The sequence below is a fragment of the Channa argus genome, chromosome 21, assembly GCF_033026475.1.
Source record: "Channa argus isolate prfri chromosome 21, Channa argus male v1.0, whole genome shotgun sequence".
Lineage (NCBI taxonomy): Eukaryota > Metazoa > Chordata > Actinopteri > Anabantiformes > Channidae > Channa > Channa argus.
In genome coordinates, this window is record NC_090217.1 from 9,527,022 (window position 1) to 9,541,541 (window position 14,520).

A 14,520-nucleotide genomic window follows, 5' to 3' on the forward strand; every position below is an offset into this window, starting at 1 on the left:
GGAAGAAACAAGGTAACTTGTGTTACAGTGGCAGGAGTGAGAAAAATAGATGCGTGACCTCTTGGATGCTGAAAACAGTGACTGACAGATGATAGCTACCTGGATTACCAACCTAGCTGAAGACTTGAACAAATAAACTGTGTCTAAATCTTTAAGCTGGGGGCAACAAAACTTTTGAGAATTGTTTTTTTTTTTTTTTACTCACAGTAGCGTAAAACATGCCCCAATAGGCAAGAAAACAATTAAATGCCTTCTGATAATTAGAGGTTATTGTCTAAGATTACTATCTCAAATAAAACCCATCACCAGCATGCTTTTGTGTATTTAGTTCAACAACCACTCACAACCAGTATAAATGTCATTCCAAACCAGTCCCACTCCAAAACTCAATGCAGTGCTCACTTCACACTGGCGAGTCATTTTCAGCACATCTTTGAGCACAGCAGCACTTGCAGTAGATGTGTTCAACAACAAGTATCCATCATACGTATAAGTGAAACCTACACAGTCATATTGTCTATTTAGGATCATGTCATCACTCACCATTGGCTGTGGTGGTTGGGTGTAGCCTGGATGCTGCTGCAGGGTAGCAGAAGGGGTGGAGGGATAGGGACTCTGGGGCTGGGAAGGGGGCTGGGTAGATGGGGAGCAGCTGTACGACATGTTCAGCTGCGCTAGGTGGGGGGAGTCTGAGGAGAACACTGAGGAACCTTGGCTGCTGTCCACACCTCCTTCAGCTGAGAGAGAAAAAAAAAAGTATTTATACAGTGAAATGAATTTTACCTTAAATTGCCTAAACAGATTTAAAAAAGATTTTAAAAAGCCTAATTAAAGAGGATAACATTCTTATATCTATATAAATATATACATATAGACATCGCGTATATATATTTATTTATATGAGCATGTGATTTTTCTGCTTGTTTGAAAAACAAACACATTGACTTACATGTGTGTGAAACACTGGTCTGCTGATAGTGAAGTTGCTGTTGATCCACTTCAGTCTCCTCTGCCTCTGCCTGTAGACACACATGAGCCAACTAAAGAAAGGTAACCTCACATCTTATCTTGTACAAGTCAAGTGCTGCAATGTACCTATTGATATACGTATTCCAATATGTTCCCCAGCTGGAGTAAAGACCAGGTGGCCTTGTAATCTGCCAGCTGAAAATGGCACTGGACATAAACCTAATTTGTCAGCAGTGAACACTTCCTTTCTTAAGCGATGCATGTACAGTACCACAACAAACCTGAAAAAACGTCTTAAAAATCCCTGATCATTCTGCCATTCCACCTACTAATAAATGCAATCAACGCAAAGGTACAAAAAGACTAATTTAGTAATGAAGTCTGCAAACCAGTGTGTGAGATGTTTTGAATGTTTCCTGTTGTTGCTGCTGTTGCTTCTGCAGCAGATGTTGTTCTGCCTCCACTTTTCTCTTCTCCTGCTCCTCTCGTACTAGCCGCCTCTGTTCTCTCTTCCTTTGGATCAGAGACACACGGTCCTTGATAGCCTTGGCCATGGTCTTATGATCACCTTCAGCAACATAGCCAGACTCAACCTGTGGGGAGGATTAGAGAGATGCTCTTTTAAACAAACCGGCAACATCTCTCAATTCCACCAACCGCTGTCTCCAAAACTCCCACACTTTTTATACTGTAGCTTGCTACATCAACCCCTCCATTTACACCTCTCCTCACATAGCTTTTCAGTCCATTAGGCTTCCCTTGAGCCTTAATCCGTCACCATCTCCCACCAACCACACCATTTATCCTTCCATCCATTCGTTTCCTCGTACGCACCATTTCCTGGGCCACATCTTCAGGGACGTCCTTGTTGAGGTCGAAGGAGAACTCGATGGCTTCGTTCTCTTTATATTTGCCTAAAAAAACATACATATGTGGCTTATCAGGCAGCTGTGCCTCTGTTTGTAATAGAATATATAGTATATACAGTATGTTTAATATAATAACGCTAAGATGGGGGAAAAAAAAAAAAAAAATCTGCCTTTGAGCTTCTTAACATCTTCTATCCTGAGCCAAAGTTTGATGGCGATCATTTCACCATCATCCTCTTCTGCCAGTTCAACCCTGACCCCTGTATCCTCCTGGAAGAACGCATGGTTCAACAGGATCTTAATGGCATACCTAGAAAGGAACAAAAGACCAAAAGTGCCTTCTGTAAAGTGCCCTGAGATGACTTTATTTATATAGTGCCAATTCACAACAAAGTTGAATTGAATTGAAAAGATGGATAGAAAAAAATAAAAGGTTTGGATGACTAATCCAGCCATGCATCATTGTTACTGGAAATTCCACTGGAGAATAAAGATGAAAAGAGATCTAAAATTAAATGATGGAGATGAGGGAAAAGTGGGTTTACTTCTTGATACCAATTTGTTCCAAGGCTGGCAATGCCTTGTGAACTGATTCCAACTTATGAGCTAATGTCAAAGACACAGTCTTTCATTAACCCCAGAACAGAGAATTGAATATTTCTGATTAGGAAGCTGTGATCAAGGATTAGAGAAAGGAGGATCCACATAGAGGAAAGAGGTGGCCAGAAAGTAACAAATCATTTTGAATTAACATCAAGCCTAAGTGGATGTAGTGACAACAATATGATCAAATTGATTTCATTAACCTTAGAGAGTGAATGAAAATGTTGCATCTAAATTTACCCAAAGTACAGTGGAAACACAACTGGAACATCCAAACTAAAAACTTGGCTGTGATCATTTCTTTTCTGCAACTCACCTCTCATCCTTGTTTGTTCTGATACAGCCCTCTATAATTTCCTTCACCTCAGGAATGGCTACCTTGTCAAAACTGCCGGGCTTTACTCCCTGCACAATCACACACAGAAAAAGAAATGCAATGATGCCATTTAGTAAGAGACAAGGAGTAGAAGCACACGCAAAATAAAGTAGATGAGCCTAAACATTCTAGAATTTGGCAAGTAACAGCAAACAGCTTTCCCACTTGTGCACAGAGGAGTTTCATAGAAAAGCTGCCATCTTTTAATATACACCAACATACTGTGCATACACTGAATTCACTGCGTAACGATAGACCACATTTTTTTTAAATAATCAAACTGTGAAAAACACTAAAATAGTATTAAATGAGTTTTAAATTCCAGTTTCAAACTGCAAAATTAACTAATTCTACTTGCATACTACCTAAATTAAAATGGCTTAAATGTGTTAAACATTGTATAATTCAAATTGAGACTTGCAAATAAGAGTATTTTGCTGTAACAAGTTCTTTAAGGGTTAAACATCTGACAAATAGAGATTGTACAAAGTGAGTAAATGGTCCCAAAATGTCCTCTTAGGCAACAAAATAATCCCTTTTCAGACAGGAACAATGCATTTTAGAACACACAACTATTGAAAGGTACCAGTAGGATTCTATTCTGATACTTGGCACTAAAAAAAGACCCTACAAAAAGAAAATAAAAAGAAAAAATAAATATATATAAAATAAGCAAAACCAATAAACAAACAAAAAAATGAAAACCTGCAGATAAAGGCTGCAACTTTTTTTTTTTTTTTTTGGAAAAAGAAGACATTAACATGATGGAGCACAATGTATGGGTTAGTGCTCGTTACAACGATAACATGCTGGTGAATACTTCCAAGTGCCAAAAAACCTTATGACCATGGCCAAGAAACTTATTTCATCATTCAAAACACTGAACAGACGTTCATCTACACAGCTTTCAAGAAGGCACTTTAATGACCAGGCCATTCATTGGGATACTGGTAATGCAGGAACAAAATAAATAATAGCACAAAGACAAGCAGGCAAGGAGCTGGAGCTAAATCCTGAATAAAGGAGAGGTAGCAAAAGAAAATAACAGTCCAGACAACACCATCTTTTTCCATCTGTAATGGACATTACATCGAATGCATTTGCCTCTTCTGTGAAAACGAACTCCCTAGCTGAATACAGCCCACCAGAAATATAGTAACTAAAAACAGATAACAGGCTGCTGAAATAATCACCAAGGCACCGAAGTATGTAAAACTCAATTAAACTTTTCCTAATAGCCATCTGGTTCCTTAAGTGACAGAATACATCAGATTGAAGTGAGTGCAGGCAAAAAACAAAAACAAACCTGCAATTATTTAAGCTTGAAAAAGATGTTATAAAATAACTGCAAACAGCTAAGAAAGGAGAAAAAAAAGTCAGACAGTTAAATGATTATAATATAGGCTAAGTACAATAACTTACCTAGGAAGTACTCAGACAAGTGAGCTACAGAGTTGTTTGGGTGACAGAGCTCTGAAAAAGGTTTTTTATTTTATTTTTTTTTAGTCAAAACCTATCTGACCGACTGCTTGTCAGACTGACAGACCTTTTATCTCAACTTGTTTGTGCCAGCAAATGACCACCTCCTTCTGCTCTTTCCTCCAGTTCTGTCCTCATTTCCTTCCTTTTGGCCTGTTTTTCTCCTGTCCCCCCCCCCGTTTTCATTACATAACACACCCCATCTCTCTCCCGCATATGTGCACACACACACACACACTCAGAGAGAGAGAGACTCAAGGGCAGCCAAACAAAGTTAGGACTGATGGAGGAAGTGATAGAATTAAGTCTGACAATAAAAGGGAGGGTGAAGGAGGGAGACACATAGAGAAAGCTACAATTTAGTTTAATGAGGGTGATTGGAAGTAAGGAATGTCCCACAAGGAGAAGGACCATGAAGCTTACCAACAACACTATCAACCTATAATAATATGGTCTATATAGAGTATGCTCCAATACACCTTATACTACTTGGTGGTATACTACACTTTACCACCATAAAGTCATGCAAAATAATACAAAAACCCCTGTATGAAGCATATCCAAAAACAATTTATGTTTTTAGGAGTCCAAAGAGGTAAGAATATACAAAAAACATAAATGAAATCTGCAAAGACTCTTTATTAATTTGTTTTATTGTATTGCGTTAAAACAAAAGACCACAACTTTATTCGTCTCAGTTTCTTGTCACAGACAGCTTGATCGACAGATTTAGATTGTGGTTATGACAATGCGACAGCCTGATGTCACTACAGACACATCCTTGATGGAGGGAAAAAAAAAAAAAAAAAAAACATACAAACAAATAAAAAACTAAAACTAAAACGTACAAAGACCAACCAAGCTCTGTAACTTGAGGACAGACTGAAAAGACTGAGGGTGGAAAACTGGAAGGATGGATTAGGCAGCAACATGAAAGGAAACAGTTGACTGTGGCACCCTGGGGTTGTCACAAGGTTGTGTGCGTGTGTGTGTGCGTGTGTGCGTGCGTGCGTGTATCCCTAATGAATAGAGACAGCTGATGCTGGTTGACTGTTTTTCCTGAATGAATAAATCAATCTGAAAAACAAAATTCTCAGCACAAACACATTCACACAAGCAGAGGTTGTGATCATCAAATACTGTTTGAACAATTTGTGAAAGACATATCGAAAGACAAGTTTGCATGAAGGAGGGAATATGGAGATTTGGGAAACACAGGCCAAACAGAAATACAATATTTTGATTGATTAATCAACTATTCTATAGATTATTTTCCCACCCATTATTATTCACTGGGTCATCCAGTGACCAATGACAAAGACATAATCACCTGAAGTATTTCACAATTGTAGCAGAGTTTTGTTCTATCCTGAACAAAACACAATAAATACTATATCTTGTTACAAAGCAGAAACTCACGATTCCTCACGATTCCAATGATATAATCCAATGACCTCTTCTTCCATGCTTCATGGTGGAAAGCAACCACATGGAGATATCATCCATTCAGAGAGAGACCGCAATTGGAGCCACAATTATCAATTTTGATGTCATCAAAATTCAAGTATCATCAAGTATTCCAATCAAATTCCAATTCAACCATTGATGCCTGATTCACACAATCTCGAATAAACATTGATGTTCGTGTGTGTCTGCTACTTAAACTGTGGGAAATGTTGAGGCAGATTCTAATCTGAGATACTGTAAGGGTTTATTTCTGAGGCTAACTCTTAAAGAACTGTGTGTGTGTCCTCAAGAAGACCAGTTTCTTCATAGTCGTTTGATGGTTGCAAAGGTCTTTACATTTTCTTTATGTCTTACATTAATGATGGAATGTTGTTTCTCGTAGTTGAGCAGTTCTAGCCATAATATACTGTATATGTTACTTCATCCTTAATGCTGATCCTGTTAAAGTTATTACGGCAGGGTACACCCTGGATAGGTCTAGTATTTATTACTGCAGTAATACATACATGCATATGTCAGTAATTTTAAATTATGAAACTTTTTTCTTTGATGTGTTCAGTATTAATTTCCTATTCAAAAAAATAAAGGGAAGAACATCAATGAATAACTGTGTTCAAACTTTTCCCTGGTACAATATGTAACCATATAATGTTATAAGATCAAAGTGAAATAAGTAAGTGAAATAAAAAAAAAAAAAAAAAATCATGGCACTATTATTTTTGGTTTTACACTGAAGTATTTCTACTACTGCCAGTGTACGCATAAAGTGTATGCATAAAGCTTCCATGAATTTTTAATGCTCAACTGATATAACGAAAGCATTTATTTTTGCTAAGGATGTTGCACTCATACAAAAGCTATGAACGGCTGAGCTTTTCCTGGATTACTGTTTAGACAAAAATTGTATCAGTGATCATTACAATAAGCTTCAAAAAATTATTTTATATTGTCTGGTTGATATAATAAAAAAATGTGATGAAGCAGCTATATGGAAGGAAAAACTGAAATTATGGATGCACAAGCGATTTGTCATAAATTTCACTGATCCATTAACATCACTATCAGCCTCCACAAAGCTGAAGTCCCTCCTGTGAGGAAAAAGGGACAAAGACAAAAGACAGCTCTCAGCTGCCAGCTGTGTGTGTTGTTGGGATGATGACCTCAGCAGCACTCAACTTAAGAGAGCCTCTGATTGCATCTGCTGCCCCTTCTCTCTGTCTTTGTTTTGGTCTGTGTTTTGGCGTCCGTTTCCAGCCAACTGTCACAGCAATTTTAGCAAATGTACAAAAACTAAAAGAGAATTAGGTGCATATATGCAGGAATGCTTAAAACTGTTATTGAATGCTGCTTTCAGGAGCATCAAAAAAAAAGGCTGTGTCATATAAATATGGAAATGCTGCAATACTAAAGAAATAAGATTTGTATTTTCGTCCCAATAATTCATTTAGCCTTAATAGCACAGAGCTTGCTCAATGTTGAATTTATTTATTTATCTTTTGCCAAAATGTTTTGCTTCAGTGCTAGTCTTTCCTTTTTTATTATTTTGAAAAACATAGGGGGCAGGATTGGAAGATGAGGGAATATGAGCGAGAGAGAGCGAGAGAGCGAGAGAGAGGGCGGGGGATCTCTGCAAAAACACTATCATATGACTGGATCTTCTGCAGTTCATGCCAAACTTATTAATACTGTCAGTAAACAAGTGTGGGAGGAGTGGCAGAGAGGGCTGGGCAGGAGGATGAAGATTAGACACAGAAATTACAAACAAGGATGCCAGATACAACACATAAATGACACATCAACAGCTTTCACAGCTTAGCCATTCTCTCTGTCACAAACAGTGTACAGCAAAAAGAAGACTTACACTAGTGACTCGTCTGTAGATCTGAGCAGCATTTTGACATTCAGAGTATGGGTACTCTGAGGTAGCCATTTCAAGCATACACATCCCAAAGGCGTAGACATCTACAGATTCATCATACTTCTCTTCATACATCTCTGGTGCCATAAACTCTGGGGTGCCTGATGGAAAAGAGAAGGAAAATTTCCTTTTAGCATAATACTGGAAATGTACATCCTCAGTCCCCATGGTGCACTCTACATGTTAAAGGTCCTATAATTGACTGGGAATTTCCTTTTTTTAATAATGATATCCCTCTAGGCAAGACTTGCTGCAGTTCATCACAAGACTCAGAATGGCTGTTTAAAGCATTTCCTAATGAATGAATCTCTCTAGAACTTGCAGAAACACAGACAAAATAAATAGTATGTGACAGAAAAAAAAACTATTTGTACACCTATTAATTCACTTCTCAAGCTGCAATTCACCTGGTACAGTATGTTCAGATTATGATAAATTACAGTACATGTATTTTCTTGTAAATACATTCAGAAAGCAAAACACATTTCTACTTTCACATTATGAAGTTTTATTGTATATCATAACTACAAAACTTACTTACAATAAGAATGTTATGATAAGGACTTGCATTTCAAAAATACACAGCTGGAAATGTTAAACTGCAAACACAATGCAGGTGTCACACACTGGCCTACTAAAGCCAGTTGTGTGGATTCCTATATGTGGTAAAATACTTGACATCAGCCCATTTACTACAAAGTGGCTGTGAGATTTACTAAGCATATGATTATTGCCTGAAGTGCATCAGAGTATGCACAGTCTCTTGTGTGTGGGATCATGTGTGAATACCAAATACCTGTGGTCTGTTAGATAACGTAACCTCAGAAAGGTAGCCAAGTTATTGCATGGAGCACAGCAGATGCTTTTTTTCCATGGCTTGTGTGCTCATGCATATATTATACGCATGGTGTTTGTGTGGAGTATCTTTGGCATGTGTATGGAGCCATCATATCACTAGACTGCTTAATTCTAGCTTACTGGCAGACTGACTGGTGTGTGTTACGCTTTTCAAATACCTGCGGTTTGCTTTAACAAGCAGATATTTTAGATGCAATAAAGTTAATCCACAGTAGGCATGTGTAGTGGTAGAGAATGTATCTGCGTTATCTTTGCTTATATGAGGCCAAGTGTGTGGACATGTGCATATACTGTAAACTGGTAAACTTACAGGGAAACTTAGGCAAACTCAAAATATGTCAGTTGATTCAATTTCTTCACCAACACAGACTAAATATTTTATTCAGATATGCAACTTTACACCTGATTACAGACAGGTATGTCTGTGCAAAATAAAAGGCATTTCTGTCTTAAATGGCTGTGCACATGCATCTTCATACCTATGACACTCTTGGCAAAAGAGGCCCTCTTTAGTGTGGCTAACCCCAGGTCTCCTATTTTCACCGAGCCTGTGGGACCCGTGATAAAGATGTTGTCACATTTCAGGTCCCTGTGAATGATGGGTGGAGTTCTGGTATGCAGGAAGTGAAGGCCTTTGAGGATCTGTCGACACCACGAACGCAGAACCTTGATTTTCATCACCTTGAAACGCTTCAGGTAGCTGCAGACAAAGAAACCAGAGAAATCAGAGAGTGTCACTTGGCTCTGGCCATGTCTCCTGCTTAAGTGGCCTTTGTATCAACACAATAAAAAAATCAACAGGTGCACTCTTTTGCACTCTTTCAAAGTAAACCAACTAAAATAAACCATTTCAACTGAGAAGCACATAAAAACAAAACGGCCGTACCATGTATCTCACATCAAATATGCAGCATTACACGATTTGAGATTAGAGGCCATTACTCTCTGAACTGAGATTTTTTTTTAGATATACATAGTAAAATGGACACAAATACGCATCCATTCGGCAAATTTGAATTTTTTCATAGAGAGACAACAGATGACAGCCAGACACAAGTGAAAAGGCAGAGATAATGCTAAAATTAAAGGTTACACAACCTAAGCAGATTACTGTCTGACAATTCCATCTTAAATGCATTCATACCAATATGTATGTATGTATGTATGTATGTATGTATGTATGTATGTATGTATGTAGGAATGAACTGGAATACATACTCACACAAACATTAATTTACAGATACCAAGGCAAACAGGACTTTTTAGCTCCCTGTATTTCCTACCCGTTAGAAGGCATTTTAACAATGTCTTTTAGTAATCTTTTTGACACCACTACATTTTTCGACATCACATAAATGTCCCATCCTAGGGCAACTCCCTAATTAAACAACACCAGCCGTGCTAATCAACATAAGCACTGGATGCTAAGTGGGAAACATAACAGTAGGAGCTTGGTAATGCCCATTTCCTTATTTTATGGAAATGGACTAGATAGCTAGAATGGATACCATTTAAGGTATCACTGTTCCATATTTAATCTCTAAGTAATTCTAAACAGCTGTCCATTGTCTTTAGAAACTTATTCCTATCCCGACTTATGAGAGTCTGGATCCTCTCCCAGAATACATTGGGTGGAAAGCAGAGAAGCACCGGTTGACAGGTTGCCAAGTAGTGGCAATGCCAACACAGATCCACACCTGTGGGCGATCAACAGTCTCCAGTCCACCTGGTTTTGCATGTCTTTGGAATGTGGGAGGAAACCACACAGGAGTAGAGGACGAAGAATGTATTTCATTTAGCAGTCTGTTATTCTTAGTCAAGTAAAAACTTAATTTATATTTTTACGAATTGAATTACATGTAATTATTTGAAGAAAAAGCTTCTGTCAATGCTTCTTTTTATGAGCTTTAAGAACTCTGAACTTTGAAATCTATTTGTCACGCTTGATTAGCTAAGCAAAGCGTTTTTCATTTTCTCTTATTAGCTTTGCACTTTATTTGCTCAGCTAAACTCAAATGGGGACTAACAAAAGTGGACATGGTAAGCTGTCCTTAGCCATCCTTTGATCAGACAATATGAATCAAAATAAGACCTTCTTTTCCGTTATCCTTTTGATTAATTTAATCATGCACGTATTTGCAAATTTCACTACATTATGTAATGTAATGAAATAATTAGATTTAGGTAAAATGTGGTTATTTGTTAAGTATGTTGGTTCCTAGACTAAAAAAAATGTTTTTTGTCCTTGGTCTATTTACAGCATGTAATTCAATGTCCAAGCTTTTCTTGAAGTGAATATGCCAATGGTCCTGGTAAATAATCGACTGGTGAATTAACTACTAAGTGACCCTGCTGTTGTTCCCACTAGTCCTTTTGGTTTTCTGCATCCACACAGCTGACCGGCAGTGCTGCATCAGTGAGTCTGGCTGCTGATTCACTGGCAGCACCAGAGATGCTGAGTGTCAACAGCTGCTCGAATAATGCAGCAATTGCAAATCTGTCTTAACTAATGAGGAGCAGCCCTGACAATTCTGGACTTAGCATCACACACAAATCTGCAACAACCCACATTGTGACTGTTGAATTTATTTTCTGGGTGCTTTCACATTTTTGACATGGGAAGTTTGCACATGTTAAAAGACTGAAAACAATATAGTAGGAACTTCTTTAGTGAACATACCTCTAAATCCTCATCATTAATCGCATAACTTTAATGTTTACACTAAAACCTTTTACAGCCTCTTCCTCCTCCATCCATGCACCTTTTTTTTTGTCACTGATGTGACAGTGTAGAAACTGTCCCCCACATACAATTGCAATTAGACAAAGTTTTTTTTAAAACATATACCTAAATACACAGAGGCAAGAAAAAGTCAGTGAACCTTTTTGATTTGGTTACAAACTGGAACAAAAAAAAACAAAAAATTCGGAATTATTACCCTATGGCCAGTGGACAGTAATTCTACTAACTGAGGGACTGCCACCCTAAAACCTCAAGGTTTAAATTAAAGGTGTGGGTTATAAAATAATAAACATTTGCTATTCACAAACAGCATTGTGCTGATGTCAACCAAGACATGAGTCATGGGTTTTAAACAAGTCTTGATTTGCATAACGCTGAAAAAGAGTTAGAAGGTAGAACTAAGTCCCAGAGAGTTCAGATCTTCATCAGTGCGCTGTTAGACAATCTGTTTATAAATGGAGACAATTTAACACAGTGGCTACTCTCCCTACAAGTGACCTAATATGATTCCACAACAAGAGAGTGATCAATGAGAAGGAAAACTCTAGCCAACAGCTAAAGGTCTAGTCTGACATATGCCAATCAGACTGCATGATTGCAGGGAGAAACCCAAAGCACCAATTTTAACAGAGCACCTCGACACTCAGCAACACTAAGGGGAAAATGTTTTGTGGACTGATGAAACTAAGGTTGAACTTACTGGGAGGAACAAATAGCACTGTGTGTGCTTTAAAAAGGGCACTGCATACCAACACGTACACATCATCTTAACAGTGAAGTGCCGTAAAGGGAGTATTATGATTCGAAGCTGCTTTGCTGCTCCAGGACAACTTGACAATGTAGGGGGAAATAATATCCAAGTTTGTAAAGGTACAGTCCCTTACAGGATAATGTCAGGCACACTGAAGCAGTTCTGGAAATGAGAATGGTGCAAAACTCCTCTTTGCACAGTGTTTTAGTCTGATCTGATCTGCAGATACTGAAAGTGCCTGTTTGAGGATCTTGCTTCTAAAGGAGGTTTGATCTGTTACTAAATCCAAAGGTTACCTTACTTTTCCATCAGCAGTGTGAATACTAAATTGGTAAGATCACTAAAGACACAATATATTGATCAGCAACCTTTTGTATTATCAGCCTAAGCAGTGTCTGTAGAGTATGTTTGTGATTTATATGATCATATCGTCTTTTAACCAACTGTGGAAAATCAGGTCATTCCAAATGGTTCACATACTTTTCTCCACTGCATGTATCTGAACTTTGAAATGCTAGTACCATATGAGAACAGTAGGTACTGTACATATATACATGCCAGATATGCGCTCATAAAAACATATTTGCACAGACAAACGTGCAAGTAATGGAAATACAAACACACGGCTCTCTGTGTCTCTACGTCTCTCTTTGTCCCTCTCTCACACAATCACATCAATGTCTCCCCCTTTCACTATTAATCTTCCCTCGTCAGCTCTCGAACTTTTTCCACCACTTCAGTGTACAAGAGTCCCTCTCCTTTCTCAGTCTTCATCTGGATGATGGCCAAATCACAGAGCAGCTTTGACCTAGTTCATATAGAGTATATACACACTATATATGTCCATATATGCATGCACTGTACATTTTAACTACAGTACAATGATTTTAATTTTAATTAATTATTGACTGACAGAAAGTTAATCATTTAAGTGATTCTTCAAGTAAATATACCATCATGTACTCATTCTAAATTTTTTGAAAACAACAAAAATCTTTGGGTTACAAACAAGGCATTTAAAACAAATGCATGTTTAATTCTGTTACGAACGTTTTCCTTTATTTATATTCCTTACTTCCCTCCTTTTTTGACCTGGAAAGTGCAAAAACACTTTGTGTTTAATATATTAAGATAAATTCAAGTTTAACACAGTTTTTGGTTTTGTTCATAAATAAGTGATGTTTTTTTTTGCTTCTCCAGTTGATGGCGCTACTGTCTTGGTAGTGCTGTGCTGTGGTCACAGGTGGTTCATTACTTTATCACTCACTCTGACTATCAGAATTTAGACTGATACTGTACCTACTTATTCATTCCCCCATGGGTCTTACCATATATATATCTATTTGTATCTTTAGGTGACTTACCATCTGCTTATCTGGCTTTCTATCATCTGTCACTTTGACTAAATCTAACTCTACCTAAATATTAGTCTGAGTGTGCATCCTCACACTTTTGGTGTACATGGTTTGGTCTCTCCCTCTGTCAGTCTCTCTGGCAAAAATGAAAGGAATCTGCAGCACAAGCAGCAGTAGTTGGCAGGAGGGCTGATGCCCCATCATGCACTGCATGGACCATACTGTGTGCCACTTTCAACGTTTAAGCTCTTATTGTGTCAGAAGCTCAACATTTCGAATTAGCAGTCACACGTTTCTATACAGCAGAGAGGCTGGCATGCAGGCATGGCATAAACAATGACAGTCACAGAGACATCAGTTCTCCACTGTGAATTTATCGGGGGGCAGAGAATGGGGGGGGGGACACAGGCAGATGCTCATGGCATTGACATGCAAACCACAGATGTACAGTCACACATAGCACCATAGTAAAGTAGCTATGGTACTTTAGCCTTAAAAAAATGCTTTAATTGTCCAGACCTAGAAGTATACAGTGCTGCAGTATGACTGTCAGTGCTATAAGTTCATTCTTTTAGGTCACAGACAGGCTTTCAGTTAGCCACATAAATATTGTATGTTGCACACATGCCGTACACACAGGCTGACCCACTAACAGCTGCTCTAAGCACAAAAATCATGCCGAGATGTGAGGTGCTTAGAGCTCTACTGTTAAAGGCCAACTGAACAAAACTTCATATTGGTTTGACAGAGAAGTCAGAACTGCCATATACAGTATGTGTGTGTAAGATTAGGGTAAATAGTGCAATTGTGGTAGAAACATCTGAAAAGCCCGCATCGTTTTTGAAGAGGTAAAATCTGTCACAAAAGTAACACTTCTCTGGTGTACTCACGTTTTAAGTGTGCCAGATGTCATGAGCTCAGTGACCAGAACAATACATTTCTTTCCTTTGCATGGCCCCTCCCAGGAGTCATAGAAGCGGACAATGTTAGGATGCTGGAGACCTTTTAACATCCCGGCTTCCTCTTTGAAGCGCTGTCGCTCTGATTTGGACAACTTACGATCCTATACACAGGACAGAAGAGGAAAATTAGTCATACACACACACACACACACACAACTATGGAAACATTG

General features: G+C 38.2%; 1 protein-coding gene across 22 annotated transcripts in view; it reads right to left on the reverse strand.

The window, feature by feature from the left end:
- Positions 1–14,520, reverse strand: part of wnk1b (WNK lysine deficient protein kinase 1b) — an 82,813-nt gene that overhangs the window by 34,902 nt on the left and 33,391 nt on the right. For 21 of the 22 annotated variants that reach the window (XM_067489479.1, XM_067489478.1, XM_067489466.1 and 18 more), the window contains exons 3-11: positions 14,279–14,451; positions 9,019–9,239; positions 7,625–7,782; positions 2,758–2,846; positions 2,009–2,148; positions 1,804–1,883; positions 1,359–1,562; positions 950–1,019; positions 544–737 (exon numbers count right to left, since the gene is read on the reverse strand). In XM_067489479.1, the coding sequence (XP_067345580.1) occupies positions 544–737; positions 950–1,019; positions 1,359–1,562; positions 1,804–1,883; positions 2,009–2,148; positions 2,758–2,846; positions 7,625–7,782; positions 9,019–9,239; positions 14,279–14,451 (1,329 nt within the window). Of the gene's footprint in view, positions 1–543; positions 738–949; positions 1,020–1,358; positions 1,563–1,803; positions 1,884–2,008; positions 2,149–2,757; positions 2,847–4,239; positions 4,386–7,624; positions 7,783–9,018; positions 9,240–14,278; positions 14,452–14,520 lie in introns of those variants that run through there. The other variant, XM_067489483.1, reaches the window with a different exon arrangement.